The 20,942-nt window shown below is 38.7% G+C and overlaps 4 protein-coding genes across 4 annotated transcripts; 3 read left to right on the forward strand and 1 right to left on the reverse strand.

Annotated features, from left to right (window-relative positions):
• Positions 1-1,052: 1,052 nt before the first annotated feature.
• Positions 1,053-3,870, forward strand: fdx2 (ferredoxin 2). Its single transcript, XM_031741199.2, has 5 exons — positions 1,053-1,254; positions 1,607-1,658; positions 2,250-2,356; positions 2,443-2,530; positions 2,647-3,870. The coding sequence occupies exons 1-5, from the start codon at positions 1,068-1,070 to the stop codon at positions 2,801-2,803; spliced, it is 591 nt and encodes a 196-aa protein (XP_031597059.1). The 5' UTR covers positions 1,053-1,067; the 3' UTR covers positions 2,804-3,870.
• Positions 3,871-5,190: 1,320 nt separating this feature from the next.
• zglp1 (zinc finger GATA like protein 1) lies at positions 5,191-11,288 on the forward strand. The gene is made up of 5 exons (XM_039613106.1): positions 5,191-5,313; positions 6,085-7,560; positions 7,668-7,780; positions 9,418-9,511; positions 10,196-11,288. The coding sequence occupies exons 2-5, from the start codon at positions 6,098-6,100 to the stop codon at positions 10,326-10,328; spliced, it is 1,803 nt and encodes a 600-aa protein (XP_039469040.1). The 5' UTR covers positions 5,191-5,313; positions 6,085-6,097; the 3' UTR covers positions 10,329-11,288.
• Positions 11,289-12,636: 1,348 nt separating this feature from the next.
• LOC116321364 (forkhead box protein D3-B-like) lies at positions 12,637-13,630 on the forward strand. The gene has a single exon (XM_039613497.1). The coding sequence runs from the start codon at positions 12,713-12,715 to the stop codon at positions 13,628-13,630; it is 918 nt and encodes a 305-aa protein (XP_039469431.1). The 5' UTR covers positions 12,637-12,712.
• Positions 13,631-17,075: 3,445 nt separating this feature from the next.
• On the reverse strand, positions 17,076-18,368 carry LOC116321365 (sialidase-4-like). The gene is made up of 2 exons (XM_031741194.2): positions 18,105-18,368; positions 17,076-18,008 (listed from the first exon to the last, which is right to left on the reverse strand). Exons 1-2 carry the CDS (start codon positions 18,366-18,368, stop codon positions 17,076-17,078), a joined length of 1,197 nt encoding a protein of 398 aa, XP_031597054.2.
• Positions 18,369-20,942: the final 2,574 nt, after the last annotated feature.

Raw genomic sequence — 20,942 nt, forward strand, 5'->3', positions numbered from 1 at the left:
GTGTTTTGCTTTCTGTCCCAGTTTGCTTTTACTGGACTGACAGAATGTTTGGAATCATTTTCATATAAAAAAAATATTATATTGGCTCTCAGATCCTTCCCAGATGGTTTTGCATGGTGGATCAAATTATTAATTTTTTTTTTTTTTTTTTTTTTTGCATTCAGAATTCTATCAGCTTTGACATTTAGCCTCAGACTATGACCGTCTCCACTGTGCTTTACAGATGGCTGTAGATACTTTATATCCTATATACATGTCAAATTCAGATTCATCATTCCATAAGACCTGTTCCCGTCTCAGCCTTTTCTCCCTGTTTCCCTTCCTTAGCTATCGCGTCTTCACATCCACCCTTTCACTAAGACCATTTCTGTTGAGGCTGAATCAAACAGCAAATGCAGAGGAGCAAGATGCATCTCTCAGGTCCTGTATCAGGTCTGTGCTGGATCTTCTGCTCTTTCTTAAGTACATGACTTTCAGATACTGTTCATCTTTTTTTATCATTCACTTGTGCAGTTTCCTCATTTTACGGAATTACATGAAAATCTACCCGTGTGAAAGTAAAATATAAATAAAGGAGGGATGGCTCGAGACTTTTTCATGGTGCTGTACTTCAGTACAAATTCATGTGGTACTTACTTACATACGTACTTCAATTTCTAAAATATATGAGAGCTTTGTGTGCTGACTTTTTTTAGTAAGCTGTATCATGAAATTATTCATATGTGCAACCTGTTAAACATATAAGCAGTGAAAAGAAAGTTCAAAAAAATGCAGCATTTACATATTAATACAGCAACACTAATGACTATCATAGACAGTCCCTCTCACAGGCTCCTTTCAACATAATGAGCTCTGCCACTTTTAGTAATTTCACAAAATTTTATCGTATAAGTTCATTTAGGTCCACGTGTGAACGTTTGTAACACAGACATAATCGGCCTTCTCTCACGTGCAGCTGGTGACGCAGGGGCACCCTCTGCTGTCAGAGAAACTCCTCACAGCAGAAATGTCCCCGCTCCGTTACTCGTTTCCTATTGGCTGCGTGCAGTCATGTGACCAAAACAGTCATGGCGGCCTCTGCTGCAGTCCGGTCGAGCATGGGACTGACTTTGAGGCTTTCTCGAGTTATCCCGGACTGTAGCACGTGTCCACTGTTCAGGTTAAAGTGTAATGCGAAAAATGCGGCTAATTTACAAAGGAAGGGGTCCTTTGATAGTTTCCGGACGATAAACCGACACTTACAGACGAGTATAGGTGAGTGGTGCAGCCTGCTAACATTTAGCCTAAAGCCGGTTTTCCTGTCAGGACTGTTTGTTTACGATAAGTCTGAATAAGTACTTATAATTTTTCTTCTTGGTGGAGTTTCAGTCATCGGCGATGCCAGGCAAGTTAGGCATTGCAGGAAGTCTGTAAAATTAGCAGTAATCTGCCTGGAAAGTCGGTTCAATAACACTTGTGTAACTTCGTTTCAGCATTCCCAGTTAGGGATGGTAAACTTCTGAAACTTGGGTGCAACAAGTAAATCAGCCCCATTATCAAAGTGGAGGAGCTGATGTCACCTTTGAATACTCTCACAGTAATGATGGCTGTGTTGCTCTTTCCTCAGGTCTTTACCACAGTGAGGAGGGGAGCTCCAATGCAGAGGACCCTGAGGATGTGTAAGTCAGCTGAGGCTTTTATTGTGAAATAACAGGGTACGGTGAACTGCACATAACTGGATGCATCGTAATACTTTTAATAAGAATTGTTATCACAGCTACTTCTGTCAAAAACTAAAGCCGAAGTTGCACGTAAGTGTAAATGGACAAATTAAAATAACTCACAACCAAAGCAGCGGCTGGATCCAGTTTAAAAGCACCCTAAACCACCACAGAGTGCTTATGCAAATCATTAATTTGAGAGCACATACTTAAAAATAAGCAGACCTCTTGTTGCATTTAAAGTTCTTTTTATTTAAAAATAAATAAAATACCAGATAAGCTTAAAAAATAGACCTCTGATACTTATTAGATAAAATTATTTATAGATTTTCAGACTTCATTATTTGTATATATTTTGTATATTATAAGTTGAGAATGGTGGAATAAACACTTGAATTATGGCCAAACACACATAAATGTCTGTTTCTTTAAAAAAACAAAAAACAAATTTACTTTAAAAGCTCATCTAATCTTGAATGCATCACAGATGTGAGATATTGTATCACCTGTTTGTTTGTTGCTTTTAATAGTTTGATGTCTTCTGTTCAGTGTCAACGTGGTGTATATAGATCGGTCAGGCCAGAGGATCCCCGTGAAAGCTAAAGTGGGAGACAATGTCCTCTACCTGGCTCACAAGCATGGCATTGACCTGGAAGGTGAGGATCATTACAGATGAACTTTAGATGAACACCATTATCCTTGCACCATTGTCATTGAGATATTTGTGTCTTGGAATATTTAGGAGCCTGTGAAGCGTCTCTTGCTTGCTCAACATGTCATGTTTATGTGAGTGCTGCTCATTTTGACAAACTGCCAGAACCTGAAGAGAGGTAGGACTGCTACCAGTGCCATCTTATTTGACCATGTCACATTAAGTTTGGAAAATCTATGTGATGCAGTTTGAAAAAAAAAAATCATTATTATTGACATATATATCCATTCATAGGGAGGATGACATGCTTGACATGGCGCCGATGCTGCAGGAGAACTCCAGGCTGGGATGCCAGATCATTCTCACTCCGGAGCTTGATGGGATTGAACTAACCTTGCCCAAAGTCACCCGGAACTTCTATGTGGATGGCCATGTTCCCAAACCTCACTGAGAAGTGAAATAGAGGGTGAAGATGGGGTGTGGAGAAAAACTGGAGCTTTTAGCTTGGCGCTAGGCACCATGTGTACTTTTTGAGTTTGGGAGGGGGGGGGCCAACCATGGAAAAGGCATGACAAGGATAGAAAAGTCCGTAGCAACTCCCAAGATGTCTTAACAACTGACTAATTCTACAGTTAACCACTGACAGGACAGTCCCTGCAGATGAGATCAGGCAGAGTCAGACACTACATCTCACAGTAGGTGATGTTACTTGGAAAAAAACCAAACTTTAAAAAACAAAAAGATGTTTAACAAATCCTGTATTTTTTGTTTTGTTTTGGGGGGTTTGTGGCACGTTCTCAGGCCAGCTTTATGACACCATTCAATCAAACTGTTCTTTTTTTGGGAAAAAAAAGAGAACTGCAGGGGAAGACTTTATTTAACAGAGTTAAATCTTTCTGCTGATTAATGGAACATTCCTTGTTACAGCTCAAATACGCACAAGTATCACAAGATTGTCATTATCGTTTTGGCTAGTCCATTATTATCACTCTTGTCAGGTATTATATGCATAGCATTTACTTTTGTATGCACCATGCTCATTTATACATTTTTGTGTCTATGACGTAGAAGTACATTCTCACTGCCACAATCATCCTATTCTGCAAGACAGAAAAAAGCCATAAACAGTCATGTTTGCCTGATTCTTAAACACGGGCTCCTAAGAAATCAAAGCAGAATTTATACTATTGAAACTTATTTTGTATTTGCTCCAAACATTTCAGAAACATTCATGTGAATTGCATTTCAGATAGAAAGGTGTTTTAAAGCATTTCTTTGTAACTGTCAGTGATTAAGGCTTGATTAGAGGATCTGGTCCAGCTGGTTCCATAGCAGGATGGTGGAAGTAGGACTGCTTGGAAGCTGGTGATCTTCATGTTACCATAGTTTAAGTTTACCACATCTACCTTTTACTCAAGTCTACTGTACTTGTCCAACTTGCGCACAAGTGAATTGTGTATTTTATGTCTGATGAAATACAAATATTTTAAGTTGTGCAATAAAATCTATTTAAAAAGATATTTTGAATAGTGCACTCACTACCTGGGGGCCTGGGCCTTCATAAAAAGGTCATTGTGCCCCCTCACCTGAATTCTACTAATGAACAACTTGAAACATTTGCGTCACTGAAGTTATTGCAGCCCAAGCTGAAGTTAATTGGTTAAATGAAGCTCAGTGCTTCTGCAGCAGTTGCAGAAAATGGCATGACTGGGGGGGGGATACTGAGGTTGGAGTGATTGAGCCTAATGCAAGTCAGACTTCAGGAAGCATTCCTATGAATTTGGAGCTAAAAAGAACTAAAGTGCAACAAAACAAAAACTCCCAACCATCAAGCATGTGATGAATTTAAATGTCCCTTATGCTTTTGTTCACTTTTCATTTTACAATCATGTGTGTGACTGCTAGTGCAAATGCACATCAGTGAAAGGTTTTAATATAGGTTGTTAAAAGTGAAATGGCGACTTAAACCAAATAGCCCCCTGCCAAAGTTGGTTACCTGGTGATGACCTTAACTCTTTAGCCATCAACCTTACAATAACAACTCAAAGGCCACGATACTGACCTTATCACGGACTCACCAACAGTTAAATAACCATTACTGGCTGCATGACTAGCTAACAGTCATTGCCGGGTAAAAGAAAAGGTTTTGTCCACTCGCATATCTAGACAAGCAGCTGCTACAAAGTGAACAGGAGTTAGGAGTGGCAAAGCTTTTATACCCAGACAGGATGTAATCTAGCAAACGAAAAACACCCGCGTACCTTCTTCTGGCCCCAGAATCTGATCCAGTCATAGCAACCAGCTTCAGTGGTTGGAGTTCCCCAGTAAATCGACACGCTTAATCTTTTATTTGACGACGGATTGAAGATCACAGGTGAGCATCGAGAGTGGTACTCCACACGAATGTCAGGCAGAGTGGGCTGAACGCTTGTAGTTAGAGTTTGACCACGATTTTTAAGCGTGTTCATCTCATGTATACATGATAAAGACACCGTTAGCTAGAGGCCATCGCAGGTCAAAAACATAGAAGACAAAGATCGATTATGGCAGCAGGTGATGGTGATGCACGATTACAGATAATGGTTCGGAATATGCAATCATTTAACTTGACGGGTGCTTACTGAGATCTGATACTCTGATTTTACATGGAATGAGTCAGTGCCTACAGTTTATTTAGATGTAATCACAATGCCAAATTGTAGATCTGCTTGCATGCGCTACAGAATTATCTATTTTAGATGAAACGTTTAGGCCTTAGTTCATTCGTGGCCTGTAAGAGAAAAAAAAATGATTTCACAAGCATTCATGTTAACGGATTGACGTAATATTAATGGGATTTGCTGCTGCGCTCGCGACCGCTCGACAACCGCGAAAAATTCGACGTTCTAGAAGGCAGGAAGTGCAACATTTGTTCCCAGACAGGTTTAAGCGCCACAGAAAAGTTTTGTTACAGCCTTTCCGGTGAGTTGAACTAGTTACATAAAAAGTTGTTTTTTGATACAAAAACAAACATAGAATTAGCTTATTTGCTGTAACTGCAGTCATATAATTGGCCGCATTAGCTCAGTTTTAGAATAGCCTTAGGTAGCATGCATGGCATGACATTTTCTGTTTCACCTATAAATTACAAATGCACCCATGCACAAAATACCAAAACATACTTTGCTGTATAAATTATACATGCTGGCCAAGGTAGATTTCATCAGTTATTTATCTGAAATTTACTGAGTATTAATTAATGGTCAATAATTTATTAAAAATAATTTGTTTTTCCTTAAATACGTAACAGAAAATTACATAGCGCCCAATTTAACCATTTTTTAACCCTAAATTGTCCTTAAGGTATATGACCCACATATGTAGGCAAAATGACACTATGCTATTATTTTACGTTATATAAAATATTTAGCTGCTTGCAGCCAATTTGTTGCTTGTGGACTATTGATAGAAACTAATATCTTTCAATGATCAGTGGTAGGAAGCATATTTATATATATATAAAATATTTAGCTGCTTGCAGCCAATTTGTTGCTTGTGGACTATTGATAGAAACTAATATCTTTCAATGATCTGTGGTAGGAAGCATATTTGTCATGTCAGATGTGTAAAGGTCTGAAGGTACAATTTTTTTGTAATAGAGAAAAGACGAAGACTAGAGGGAAAGTTTAGGGAAAACATGCACAGATTTACCTCTGCTAGTCGTAAAGCTATTTGTTCCTATTCATGTTGCAGACTCTGCCTCAGTATGAGTACGAAATCAAGGATGCAAGCTGACTTTATCCAGGGAAACCAGAGCAAAGTGGAACAAGATTCTCCCCAGTCTGCACTTTTCTACCTTTTCCAAGAAGTTTCCAAGCTTGTATCCCCTATCCACAACAGTTTCCCAGACTCAAATCTACCCAGTGAATCAGAGATTAAGACATATAGCCAGGATTCTTTAGTAATTAAAAAAGAAGAGGGTCCACATTCATTTGAAGCCTCTGCTAGTTCTGTCCAGGATACTTTAGAAATGAAAAAGGAAGGAGATGCACATTCATCTCATACCTGTAACGGTTCCTGCCACCATAGTTTGTCTTGTTCGTTGCCATGTAATGAGCTGAAAACGGTAAATGAGGAGTGTCAAAGCAGCAATGTCACAACTACACCAGTGTGTGAACGCAATAGTCCCTGGAAAGTGCTGAGCCTGATCAACTTGCAGTGTGAAAAACTGCTTCATTTGGAAAATCTTGAGGTGTTCGACCCAAGTTCAGCCTCATCTGCCACAAAATTAGGCTATTCAACAGTCACATTATCCACTGCAGCACCAGATGTTACAGAAGCTACAATTGAAAGTGACACTCTAAGTGGTGAATGCATGTTAGGCCCATCTCCTCGTCTCTTTGAGAGACAAGAAATCACACCCTCTGTCACTGCTGAGGAAAAAGTGACAGGAAGACCCACAGGAGATGGATTTAAACTACAGTGCTGTGTGAAAAACTCCGAGATGGGTGTTCAGCTTGAAACTGCTGAGAAAACAGACACTGACAGAGCAGACTTGCCAGGAGACACAACAGCATCTCTGCATCCTCAACACAAGAGCAAAACAGAAGTTAACGTCATTGTCAACACACAAATTGGGTGCAGCCAGGAGTGTGAGAAGGATTGTTCTTCTAGCAAACAGGATATTTTAAATGCACTCTTTTCTGAAAATGCTTTATCACAGGCACACAATGCATGTCTTAATACTAAGCTAACTTGTAATTCAGATGATGCTGCTTGTACTACTCTATCAAAGCCAGTACTGTCACTAGATATTAATGCAAATCTTACTTTATCTGTGGAAGCCCAATGTGACAGCAGGCTGCCTCCTCTGAGCCCCATCCAACTTTCTTCACAATCACCATCACTTACATTCAGAGCTCCAGAGAATTCTCTCTTAGGTTCAAAATCAGATGAATGTGCAGATGCCCCCATAGATGAAGAAGCCCCTCCAACTGCCCCGATAAAATCTTCTGCACCATCCAAAGCAGAACTTTGGACAATGCAAAAGGAGGATCACGGTTCATCCTCTTTGTACCAGTGGAGAACTAAGACTCCTAGAAAACAGCCTAATCCCAGTCGTAGTGTGGATATTCAAGACCCGGATTTCCAGGGAGTGACATTCAGGATGGACACGGAGCTAGACGAAAGCAGGGAACAGTGTCGGCTTCTCATAACTTCAAAATACAGGTAGACAAACACATCTTCGGTACACGCCATGTATTACAAAACGTGGTAGGAGGTTAAATGAAATCCTCTCACGTTATTGGTGTTTTATCCGCGTGTACCCACAACAGCAAGGAACTCTGCAAGAGTGTGAGAAAACCCAGGCTGAGGACACGGTCATCACAGAAATCTTTTAAAACTAGCAGCTCGGATGAGGAGAACGGTCACACAACCAGTGTTTTAAGTGAGTACCCCCTAACTATGTCCTCAGGCAAGCTACTCATTTATTTAACTGTTTTTCCTGGATCATCTAACAGAAGATGCAGAGAAGAGTTTACAGAGTATCTTGCTTGTTTTAATTTGATTTTTTTATTGTTAAAAATTAAGCTCAAAGTACAATTTTTAGCATATTTAAGGGTTATTTGTTTAGTTTTTTTATTATAATAATGTGCATTAAATTAAAGACATTCTGAACAAGTGTTACACTCATGTTGGCATCTCAGTCTTAACACACAGTTTGAGATTGGATTTTTTTACATTTTATTTAGTTACCTAATACAGACACACTGGATTTTTCAACTTTAACTAAATTAATATGAGGAAAAAATTGAATTGTTTTTGTGCAGCCCAAAAGTGTGTCTTAGAAAAATAGTGTCTTAGGAGACTTTATCCAGAATACAACACTAAACTAACCCCAAATGGCAAAACACTCAGCAAAACATCCCAATATTTAAATATTGGAAATAAAAATATATATAACTTTTTGTAAGAACAAATAAAGTATGTAAAATACAATATATTAAGTAATTGTAATAATTTAATGTTTAATTAATTATGAGTTATAAATAAAAGTATCTGCAGCATTACAGTGTTATAGAAGTGTATTTGTGTGTGATACCCATAATCTCCACTAGAGGACACCACCACCTTAGAAATATGTAACCCAACAGGGTCAGACAGGTGTGACTGTTTCATACAAGTGTTTAGGAAAGTTGAGGTTTAAATAACTTAATACCACAACGTGAATGTCAGCTAAGACGACAGAAAAATAAACTCAACTTTAAATAAATGTACTTATCATCAGCTAAGGATCTGAGTGCTAACACTTTTACAAAATACTTAAAATAATTTTTCATAATTCATATCTTTAATTTCATTCATAATTTTTCTCATCTTTTCTTCTTCTTTACAAATTGTCTTTACAAATCTGTAACTATTTGACATTTGCGTATGTTTCATTTTTGGTAAAGTGGGAATGTCAGTGTGCTGTATTTCCAGCATTTAAAAACCAAAGAGCCAAGCTTCTCGACAGATATGCAGCCTTGTTCTCGTATATTGGTCAGTTAACAGAAAATACAGTGTAAATGTTCCAGTGAAGTTCTAGATTGTTGTGTATTTTTTAAAAATTGAAATATCTTCCGCTCAGTTGAGATTATTGTCTGGAGTCGGTTATCGTTTAATAATTTGATCAAGTTTTTGAGGCGTAAAATTACAAATGTATCTTTAACCTCCTAAGTCCCGAATTCTTTCATGGCATGCATTTTTAATTTCTCTTTGCTATTTGGTCTGATTGGGAGCTGATGAATGTAAAGACAAAGAATTATCTTTTTACCTGATGTAGTTTCTGAGAAGAGGATATCGGGACCTTGTAGAGCAAAATTTAGTATTGTTGTCTAGACAACCCAAAATGTGATGTCCACATATGTGGGCACCAGATCCTAGGAGGCTAAATGATTATTGCAAATGTAGTCGCTATCTTTGGTTGCATTAAAACACTTCTTTAATTCAGATTTAAAAAAATATGCGTGGCAATAAGTTATTTGAGCACACTCAGTTCAGTTTTACTGCTACTTACTTAATCTTTTATTTCTGTTTCACCAGAGGTTAAAGTTTGTGCATCATGCTGCACCAGGAAGACCCCCATGTGGAGAGATGCCGAGGACGGGACTCCACTGTGCAATGCCTGTGGGATAAGGTAGCTCGATGTTCAATGTTCAGTGTCTTAAACACTGAAGCTGTTCAGTAGGGCTGATCACAATAATCAGTTGGATTATTGTGATTTTTAACAGAGTCTTAAATTTTCTTTGAGTCCTCATTGATGATGTTGAATTATAGCTTAAAGGAATTAATATATTCTAACTTGTGTTTTGTGGAAACCTGTTTCAAATCAGTTTGTGTTGATGTTTACTTATTTTGCCATAATTTTTCATCCTGTTTTCAGCAGTCAGTTGCCACAACACTGTGCAGTTAAACAAGTTAAGGCCTCACAAACATCAGAAATGATACTTATTTTTTGTCATTCTCACAAGAGTCTGACTGCATCTTACAGAAACTTTACTTCATGCATGACTTCCCAGACTAATGCATTAATCTCATGATTGCATGAAATGGTATGTTAGTACTCACTGGCTTATAATTTCTCTTTCAGAAATAAACACAGGTTAGCTTTCGAAATAAGGAGTAGTGCTGGGCTCAAAAGAATGTGCAGATAATCTACTTTGGAAAAGTATTAAATGTCCATGCTTGTAAAATGGCTTGTAGTATTACTATAAATCAATCATCTGCCAATGATAATTTGACTAAATAGCATTTATGCACCTGAGCATTAAAGGGCAAATAGTTGAACCACCACTGCATTTTTTTTCTCTTACTTTTGAAGGTATAAGAAGTACAGAGTGCGCTGTGTCAACTGCTGGCATATCCCTCGGAAAGAGGGCAACTCCAACTCTTGCTGCCTCAAGTGTGGAAACTTTGTGAGGCTGACCTCAGCTCAGCGGAAACACACCACCTAGGGAACTTGCACACAGCACAGGTTTTTATGCCCACATGTGACAGAGCTTTGCACAGATGCACACAACAGTTTGAAACAATACTCGCTGCTCTCGTAAATCTTTACAGTTCACTACAGATATGACTACCTCTTACCTGACTCAAGGTATTTAAATTTGTTTTACTGTTATAGCACTGTACCTCAGACAATAGTACACATTCACCTCTATGACTGTGTGCATCAAAAAAAGTAATAGAAAACCAACAACTTGTAAAACATTGAAATTTGTATGGAAAAAATAACTGAAGATAATCTGTACTAAAGTATTTTCTGTACTGATCCTATTTCTGCTCCTTAATTTGTATTTAGCATGTGTGATGGAGCTTAGAAGGTTTGCTTTTTGTTTTGTTTTTTTTCACCAAGAGGGATATACTGAGGATGCACAGCCAGACTTGGTAGCAGAGCTGAGAATCGTTTATACAAATAAATGGGATACTGAAAGACCACTGTCAGAAAGTGACGCATTCAGTGGAAAGTTTAGTCGTGACATTTTTTCATCGAAATAGCTTCAGTGTTGCTTACATATAATGTTCAGTAGTACCCGACAGCTGTAATAGAAAGTTATTTCTGTACAGGCCTTGAGCTCAGTGCTGTTTTTCACTGTTATTAACTGTAAAACACTCCTACTGCTCCTGATCCTGACAGCGACAGTGTTTACTAAGTTCATCAGATACATTTAGTTGAACAAGTTAAATCAAGCTATTTATTTTGTCGTCTTTGTTGTTGTTGTTTCTAATTGTGGTTGTAATAAGTGGTCACTTTTTTTGATATTTATTTGGGCCATTGTTTCAGAGCGTTATTTTATTTGGCTTGTTAAATCGGTGTGTAGATTTCCTTAGTATTGCTGTTTTCTGTGTGATGGGGAAAAGGGGTTTTGTGTGTGTTTGCATGGGTGTTTGTTTGTAGTAAATTCATGAACAAACCTGTGTCTCCCCATTCTTCATTTAAGAATTTAGCTTAGTATTGCAGTGACTGTAAAATTATAAATTGGTTTCAAATGGGTGCACATATCAAATTAAACTACAGTGAGAGGGAAGAAATGTTCAGTAATGAGGCTTCCCACAGTTCCTTCAGCCCACCATGCACTACAGGCCTGCTGGCCAAGTGGGTGGCCTCGCACGGATTGATACAGTGCAGCTATTATTTCAAAATGGATTACGTCTTCTTGAGTTGGCTCTCTTGCCATGTGCTAAACCATCCGGCAAAGAGGAATACTGAAGGAAATGAGCGCTATGTAAGCCAAGGACATAAAAGGGAGCTCAAGCTCAATGAAATGCATATGCCTGCTCTTATTTTACATTGCACATGCTCCAAAACGTCTCACCTGCTGCAGTCATTTAAACATCAGCTATAATCAATAATGAATGAATGTACACAAATCAAATTTAATGGTTCTTGGCAGCCTGTCCAGCTTTGTACTTCTGATACTCGAGTGCAGTTCAAAGACGAGCCTTATGCGTTTTACTCAGCTACGTTTGCTTAAAGACGTCTGTGGAGATTTATTCATTTTAATTGTTGCTGAAACATTATGGGTACATAAAATACGACTAATTGTTCAATTAGCAGATAGTAGATAAAATGGCTAAGCCTGGCTCTCCAACCCTATTGTGCAATGTTAAGGGTGAAATACTTTTTTCTGTTTTGCTTTTGCAGTTTCACTTTAAATAGAAGGCATTGTTTTGCTGTTTAATGTATACCATTCATCAAATGTAGCAAATAAAATGTATTAAGTCTTTTTTTTTTTTTTACAGTCACAAAGTGCTGTGCACAAAAAGGGTCAAAAAAATAAGAACACGAAGTGGCCTAATAGCCAAGAAAAAGAACAACTTAATCACACGCAACGATTACTGAGTCAGAAAACTGTGTAGATCCCCCAAAAAGTTTAATAAATAAATAATATTCATCATGGACGTGCAGTTAAAAAAATGTACTTGGAAGCAAATCACAACAGTAAAAAAAATATAAAGAAAGGAGAAAAGAATAAAAATAGGACCTTTATTTAAAAAAAAAAAAAAGAAAAAAAAAAGCGTGTATACACTGGGGAAAATATGCATGAGTTAGTGTAATTAGCGTAACCACGCCTTCAGTATCATAATTTCTCTATCTTTGATTAAATAAAATGTTTTTCCCCCACAGCTTCAGGTTTGTGGATACCTGCAGCTGTGTCGGTTAAAACAGACTGCGTGAGGAGGAGGCGGAAGTTCGGAGTGGGAGGCTCAAAAGTCAGGATGCAGTCAGATGCGAGACTTTTTTTGTGAATGAAAGGAAACGAGGGGGTCTCCACTTTCTGTCCTAGTAGACAGGCACTGAATCTCGCCCGCTGGGGCCTACCGGACAGTCCGGATCATGACGCTGGACAACAAACCCATGGATGAGGCGGACATTGAAGTGGAGGGCCAGGCGGACTGCAGAGAAGTTGTGAGGAGGACAGATGTATCAGTGTTCGGGGAGAGTAATGTAGACTTGGAGCGACGGCCTTCGTCCTTTTCTCCTGGCGTGCAGGGAGAGGACGACTTTGAAGTCCGACTGCAGGAGGGTCCCGGAAGGAGAATTACCTCGGTGAAGCCTCCGTACTCTTATATCGCTCTCATCACCATGGCCATCCTCCAAAGCCCCAAAAAGAGGCTCACCCTCAGTGAGATATGCGATTTTATCAGCCAGCGCTTTGTTTATTATCGGGAGAAATTCCCTTCGTGGCAAAACTCAATCCGTCACAACTTGTCTTTGAATGACTGCTTTGTCAAAATGCCCCGGGAACCCGGGAACCCAGGCAAGGGGAATTACTGGACTCTGGATCCCATGTCGGCGGATATGTTTGAAAATGGGAGTTTTCTTCGTCGCAGGAAACGCTTTAAGAGGCAAAGTTTATATTTGGCACCGATGAAAGGCTCCAGGGCGCAGGAGCTCACTTTGATGCCCGTGTTTCCTCTCCTCGGAGTGCGCAGGGTGGTCTCTAGTCTCCAGAATCCCGATTTGTACCGAGATCAGGATCTAGAAAGTGGTTTCGAGTCCCGGGTTATCCCCAACAGACCACCTGTGAGCAGCGTCACACCTGCGCTTTCCTCGATCCTCTCCAAAAATTTCCCTTCTTGTCAAAACTTTGAACATTTCGACGCCGGATGCTGCGCCGCTGTGCGATCTTTGCCTCCAACCCCCTGCCTCCTGCATCCCGTTTCACTCCACGGAATGATACCCAACTTCACTCTTTCGCAGCTGCCTGCTTTTCCCACCGGGATCTTTAAGATTTCGTCTAGTTTAATTTAATCTAATGATGTGCGCCTGCTTGGAACTCACTGAGACCGACAAGGCTGCCAAATACTGAATCTGATTCCCTGAAGTAAATGCTTTCAACACGGATGTTTTTTAAATCTTCCAGTGTGTTTGGAATAAAATGGATCATTTTAATTTCGTGTGTGCACTTTTTATTAAACACCGGAATGTGTATAACATTGAAAAGACCATATCAAATGAACCCGGTTCATATAAATACATTCAGCTATGTTTTTAATTATTACTGCTTAATTTTAAATATTTTTTTCGACTGAATCGAACTAAAGTCTAGACTTAATGACAAATTTGCAGGATTCTAAATAAAATTGTGAAAACAACGAGAAATTTAAAAAAAAAAAAGTTTTTACTTTAGATGACAGATCATAAAGAGACTGTTTAGGCTTATACAAATATTAATGACAATATCCATAATTGTGTGGCAAATGGGCCATTTGATTTTGTATCATTTTAAAATAAAAGAATACGTATGTTTCAGTAATTTAAATACACTGATTATTCTGTCCACCTACGGTCTGCGCCTACAGCGTTCACAGTTTAACTTGTCGATCTATCTGAAGAACAGGAGCTGATCAGTTCCCGGTGTTGTGTCGTGTATAGATTATTTTGTGGTGGGTGACTGGTTTGCTACCTTTAGAATGAAAGAACACAAGACATCTCCATGTCCACATGTTCTCCGTCTCTCTTCTGTTTAGCTTTGGCCGGTTTGAGTGCACACATATTCGCTCACATCCTACTGGAAACCAGGCCTTCTTTATTAAAACCACGTCTTCATTTTTCAAAACACTTCTGTCAGGCGAGCTAATAGTCACGTTTTTGCTTTGTGGTGTACTCCAGCCTGTGCACAGCAAGAATATTAGATTCACTCAATCATCGGGCTGCTGGGTATTATTACAAGTTATGCCTCGTCTTTATTTAGACGTTCTCGGTGGTGTTTGCTGTGGTATGCAGAGATGAGTTGTGGAAGAGGCCTGATTTCCCAGAAGAAAGCTTCGGATCCAAACACACACACACACCAAAATAGGAACAATTATGATTTAAATGTGCAGAATTATCAAGATAAAAAGCCCTTTGGCACTTTCTTTCTAGAGAAATGCAGAAATATGTATAAACCATTTTATTATTGGAGGTCTGAGAGGAGTTAACCATTTACTTTGCAAATGTGCTATTCATCAAAAGAAAAGGCATGTTTGCGTGTATGCGTGTGTTTGAAAAATGGTGGCATTGGTTCTTAAACTGACATATAAAACTGACATATAAAAAGCACCATGCATCAGTGAGAGATTAGAACAAATTTCCTCCATATCCTGCCAATATTATTCATGCATATAGTCTCTATAAAGAGTGCATAAACCCAACCTCTACACCCAGATCTATAACAATCATCTATTGTTCTGTTTTTGTAATTGTACTCTTTGTTGAACACTTTAATTCTAAAGGTGCACAGATAATTTACAGTATTTGTAAAATAAAATAACAGTTTTACAAATTTCAAGAGTTTTGCTTATAATTTTAAATTCTTGAAGATGAAAGAATGTAATCAACATGGACTGGACAAGTTGCTCACTGTGTTTCTGAATCCATGACAGGTAATCTCTACTAGGAAGTTTGATGTGTCCCATAAATGGTCTTTTACCATGTTTTAACATCTGTCTTTAACTAAAATCACCCTCAGGGTACAGTCTGCTTTTCATACTCAGTTCTACTGAGTTTTATTCAGCTACAGCTGTGCAGCAAGTGGAAGACTTTATTGAAGGAGTGGAATTTAATGAGTCAACATTTTACTTATTTCAATTTACTATTTATTCATTCTTGAATATGGTTAATCTTTCATCTCCTTTTCTCTTTTGTTTCTTGCAACAGGCTTTCACTGAGGACAAAGAAAGTGATGTTAACATTTGCAGTAAAAATAAATAAATAATCAGCTAGGCTCTTTGTGATGCTCCATAAATCCTCAGTTCTTTTTAGCAGTAAGAGACAAAGTGGGTTTGGACTTGAAATGTGATCACAGCAAAAGCACGCGATGAGAGAACACCACAGAAATAGTCCTTGTTGTCCTGTTTTTGGCTGCTCTCCCTCAGTCACTCCTAACCCTGTTCAAGGAAGGATTGTTATGGCTCCATTTGTTTCACATCTCCCTTCAAACTGCTGCACTTTCTCGATAAACAGCAGAGAGGATATTTCCAGCACTTTCAGAAGAATAACAGCAAATATCTGCACTGCTACAGCTTCTGTGGCATCTTTCAATAAGAGGAAATTTTGTTTCATTTTTTATTTATTTTTCCTTTCTTTCTTTCTTTTTAAAAAAAAAAAATCTGATGCACATTTCCCTTGGCATTCTGTCTAACGGCCAACAGGGGCTCCTCTGGTTGCAAAAAGAAGTCTTAAGAGACCGTGACATTACTGCACTTTCCCAATCAGTTTATGGTCTCAGTCTCCTGTTTCCAGTCTTACCCAAGTGTTGATTTTGCAATTTAAGTTCTTTTGAGTAAATGAATGTATGAATTTATTTATCATGAGTTTTCCTTTAGTCAAATCTGGTTCAAACATTACAATGGTAACACAACGTGAATGTTCAGCTTGAGGATTCACACAGTACTTCATACACCTTTGGCATAAGTGTATATGTAGTCTATGTGAAGGAGAAGAAGAAGAAGGATAAGGAGGAGGATAAGGATGAAAATGAGGAGGAGGTTAGGCACTTAGAGGACACCTGTCCACATGTTTGATTTGGCACAGATCTTTTTTCTGGATGCCCTTCGTGGTGCAACACTCCCACTTATCTCTGTATTTGGACTTTGTAGATACACTCTATATGTAAAACATAAACTTCTGCATCACCTATAAGATAATGTCTCCAGTCAACTAATTATGTTTCATATAATAAATATGTTGATACCAAAGTACTGTACATACTGCAGTACTGAGGCAGTACATCTTTGTTCCAATTACCAAGAAATGAAAGCTGAAAGCAGCGATTATGAAGGCTTTGCATCTTTGAAATTGTGCATGAGAGAAACTTCACAGGCAGCACGTCGATGCATTCAGAGCAGGACTCTTACTGGATGCTGCATAAAGTAGACACTGTGTTGGTTGGTTGTGACTTGACCTTCTAAATTTAACAAAAGAAAATGAACCTAAACAGAAGAGGACTATTATGGTTTTATTTTATAGTATTTTCTATATTATACAGTATTACCAAATTATTAGATGCATTACATCCATCCATAACAATTACTACAAAACTTACATAACGTTAAGAGAGAAACAGACTACTTTATGTTTAAGAAATCAGTGTGAGTTCATGTTGATAATATCCTTCTTTTACGAAACTTCATCAAAAGAAGAAATTGAAGCTTATCTCAGGGTAAGGTACACCCTGGGCAGGTCGCCGGTTTGCGATTATATTTTATCTCTTTATCTAAAATTCAGTCCCTTCCTTGATGTCAGTGTAATGAAAGACAACAGAGGCTATTTGCTCATATATTTCCTGCTGCCCACACTCAAACAGACATGCAAAGCAGCCATCATCAATGTAAGCCAGGTGTGAGTAACCACTGGGTCCCTCATTATTGATGCAGGGTTTGCTCCATGCTTTTATGTGAGGTGGATACATGTTCAGATACACTCCTAACTCAACCCTGTCTGTCAGACTGGTCGGGTGCATGAACAGCAGCCACTTTTCAAAGTTCTGGTTTGGGTCACTTTCTGTGTTTGCATTTTCTGGTTGAGCTTGGAAGGAGATCACACTTCCCTGACAGCCTGAATCTGTTTCCACAAGCTTGTTTCCAGGTTGGAGAATGTTGAACTTAACTCCATTATCATGACTGACTGCTTCCACTCGATAGCCACCCACATTACGGGCGTTGCAGTAGTCTTTGGAAAGTTCAGCCATTTCACACTCAACTGATACCGTATTAAACAGTTCCCCAAATTTCCAGTTTTTGCCATGACTACCACTATACAGTGAGAGTACATACGATTTACTACTTGGTAAGAAACAAGGTTTGCAACAAAAGGAAGTATATGCATAAACTGGGATAATCAGTCTACCACTCTCTGTTTGAATCCCATGGCCTGGCCCAACTGCAAATGTCGGCCAGTTTTTTATTTCACTCAGTTTGTCAGTCAAATCGCTCACATCGCTCCAGGTTTCTCCGAGATCCTCACTTGTAATGTAGCAGAGATGGGTCCTGTTGTCATAGTTTTCTTTCTGGTACATTTCAGTGATACCGTCTTCAACACAGATGAAAAACAGGGAAAGTTTCCTGTTGATCTTGTCATACACCGGGCAGGGGTTCATTGGACGGTATCCTTTAATAAGTGCCTTTTCCACCTCTTTGAGCTCTGACCACTAAAAGAGAGATTGTTCAGGAGTAAATAAAACAGAACAGTTCAAAACAGGAGTGTAACTAACAAGTAATTTAGAACTGAAATGGCTGATTATCACTATTACCTCAACCATCTTCTCAGAGGATCCCTCCTTGATCTTTCCTGTTCTCATAACCAGCTTTTCTCCACTGGCATCATCTGGAGTCTTCCTCTGCTCTGCAAAGGCAAGTAAAGTTTTACTTTCTCTCTCATACAGAAGAGCAGGAATCCTGTAAACGTTTCCAGCAGTTTCATTAGATTTAAAAAGAGTTTGCGTCTGCAGCTGAGCTTTTGGTAAAGGTACGGTGAACACGGTTGGTGTCCTTGCATGCAAAACGACCATGTAATAAAGGTCTTGCTGGTTATATCTCTATGACTGTCAAAGTTTGTCTGATGGGGATTTTATAAGGCTGGTTTGTACACAGTGTGACTTTTCATTTGCTGAAGAAATTATTAACATTTCAGTGAACTGAAGTCTCCCCTTGTTGAGAAAGTCAATTCCAAGGAAGGAGGTGGTTCCGGAAAACAAGCTTAGATCAGAATTAACATAACCCGTCTCTGTAGGCAACTACCTCAGCAAACAGACACAACCCAGGTAGCATAAATTAAGCATTACTGGTTGCATGTGTGAAAAGCAGCCGCTTGTTCAAGTTCTGGCTTGGGTCATTTTTTGTATTTGCACTTTCATTTTTAGTTGGAAAGGACACCACACTTCCCTGCCAGTCTGAATTTGTTTACGCAAGCTTCCCAGCAGATTAAAGTGTGCTAAAATTAATTATTATTACTGACAGCTTCCAGTCAAGAGCCTTTGTCACTGTGAGCATTGCAGTAGCTTGAACTGAGGTCTTTTCCACCATGAAAATCTGTCATTTCACATTTACCTGATCTTCCAATGATCATACTGCGTTATTTGACATGTACTGCCCTCGTCATCACTGGAAGTACAAAGAATATCAAGTAATCAGTATAAAGTGGCACAATCTGTTTGAATACCAGTGATTACAGTGCTCTCTACACAGACCAAAAGGCTTTTGCTTGTCTTCTCATACACATCATGTACACCCATGTGTATTAGGCTATGGTAGGGGTATCAGTTTAAAAGAGATGGCATCAGTTCGTAAAATGGTCTATAAAAGAAGCAGCACCATGCATCAGTGGGACATTGTAACAAATTTACCCCAGTCCATACAGTCTCTAAAAATAGTAAATGAACCCAAACTTTGCACCAAAATCTCAGCAATCGTCTGTTCTTCTATTCTAAAAATGTACTCAGTGTTAAACTCTTTCATTCTAAAGCTACACAAATTATTTATGGTATTTGTATATCAGAATACACAAATACTGAAGCTTCGGTTACACGTTTACATATCTTTAAGATGAAAAGATGTAATACACAAGTTGCTCTTAGGAACCATGTTTCTATATTGATCCATGACAGGTAATCTCTACTAGGAAGTTTGATGTGACTCATAAATGGTCTTTTACTATGTTTTAACATTCGCCTTCAACCGAAATGACCCTCAGAGTACAGTCTGCTTTTCATACTCAGTTCTACTGAGTTTTATTCGGCTACAGCTCACACACACACTCTCAGCCCATGTACAAAAAACAGTGTGTGTATATTTGTGTGTAAAGTCAGCTGGTAAAGTCTGAGGATGAGCCTTTGAGATGTGAGTCCTGTGACAGTAAATATGCTGCAGCATTTCAAGCTGGAGACCCCTTCCATTAAAACCTGCAATAGACAGATGATATACAGCAGCAGAGCCACAAACTCATATTTCATTCATACATCTGTGCAGCAAGTGGAAGAGTTTATCGAAGGAGTGGAATTTAGTGAGTCAACATTTTACTTATTTCAAAATTTCACTTTACTATTTATTCATTCTTGAATATGATTAACCTTTCATTTCTTTTTCTCTTTTATTTCTGGAAACAGGAAATAAATAAATAATCAGCTAGGCTCTTTGTGATGCTCCATAAATCCTCAGTTCTTTTTAGCAGTAAGAGACAAAGTGGGTTTGGACTTGAAATGTGATCACAGCAACGCGATGAGAGAACACCACAGAAATAGTCCTTGTTGTCCTGTTTTTGGCTGCTCTCCCTCAGTCACTCCTAACCCTGTTCAAGGAAGGATTGCTATGGCTCCATTTGTTTCACAGTCTCCCTCAATCTGCTGCACTTTCTCGATAAACAGCACAGAGGATACTTGCAGCACTTTCAGAAGGATAAGAGCAAATATCTGCACTGCTACAGCTTCTGTAGCATTTCTTTCAATTCAGTTTTTATATATTTTTCCTTTCTTTCTTTCTTTCTTTCTTTCTTTCTTTCTTTCTTTCTTTCTTTCTTTCTTTCTTTTTAAAAAATTTCCCTTGGCATAGTTTTTTCACCCTTTGACTGTATTTATTAAACATGGATGTCGTCTCCAGCTCTCAGGAGAGAAACACACTCCAAGTTCCTGACATCTGCATTCTGTCTAACGGCCAGCAGGGGCTCCTCTGGTTGCAAAAAGAAGTCTTCAGAGACCGCACTTACCCGATCAGTTTATGGTCTCAGTCTTTTGTTTCCAGTCTTACCCAAGGGTTGATTTTGCAAAGTTCCTTTGAGTAAGTGAAGGTATGAGTTTATTTATTGTGACTTTCTTTTCAGTCAGATCTGGTTTTAATAGACTACAGTCGTTGACACACAATCGTCAATGTTCAGCTTGAGGTTTCACACAAAAGACTAGTTGCTCATGTGCAGAGGTGGGAAGTAACTAAGTAAAAATACTTTGTTAAGTAATTATGGTCACAGCAGATGACTGCCCCTCCCTGAGTCCCAGGGAGAGGTTTTTTTCCTGTTTAAAGTGAGTTTTTCCTCCTCACTGTAACCAAGTGCTTGCTCAAAGGGGGTCGTTTGATTGTTGAGGCTTCTTTCTATT

Source organism: Oreochromis aureus, linkage group 6, assembly GCF_013358895.1.
Source record: "Oreochromis aureus strain Israel breed Guangdong linkage group 6, ZZ_aureus, whole genome shotgun sequence".
NCBI lineage: Eukaryota > Metazoa > Chordata > Actinopteri > Cichliformes > Cichlidae > Oreochromis > Oreochromis aureus.

Bases quoted from the DNA above. Each gene is read 5' to 3' on its own strand.
- zglp1 (XM_039613106.1), top strand. From the start codon at position 6,098: ATGAGTACGAAATCAAGGATGCAAGCTGACTTTATCCAGGGAAACCAG. The intron at 7,561-7,667 runs GTAGACAAACAC...TACCCACAACAG, and splicing joins CTCATAACTTCAAAATACAG to CAAGGAACTCTGCAAGAGTG. The intron at 9,512-10,195 runs GTAGCTCGATGT...TTACTTTTGAAG, and splicing joins TGCAATGCCTGTGGGATAAG to GTATAAGAAGTACAGAGTGC.
- LOC116321364 (XM_039613497.1), top strand. From the start codon at position 12,713: ATGACGCTGGACAACAAACCCATGGATGAGGCGGACATTGAAGTGGAG.
- fdx2 (XM_031741199.2), top strand. From the start codon at position 1,068: ATGGCGGCCTCTGCTGCAGTCCGGTCGAGCATGGGACTGACTTTGAGG. The intron at 1,659-2,249 runs GTAAGTCAGCTG...TCTTCTGTTCAG, and splicing joins GCAGAGGACCCTGAGGATGT to TGTCAACGTGGTGTATATAG. The intron at 2,531-2,646 runs GTAGGACTGCTA...ATCCATTCATAG, and splicing joins CTGCCAGAACCTGAAGAGAG to GGAGGATGACATGCTTGACA.
- LOC116321365 (XM_031741194.2), bottom strand. From the start codon at position 18,368: ATGGTCGTTTTGCATGCAAGGACACCAACCGTGTTCACCGTACCTTTA. The intron at 18,009-18,104 runs GTGATAATCAGC...TCTCTCTTTTAG, and splicing joins AGAAGATGGTTGAGGTAATA to TGGTCAGAGCTCAAAGAGGT.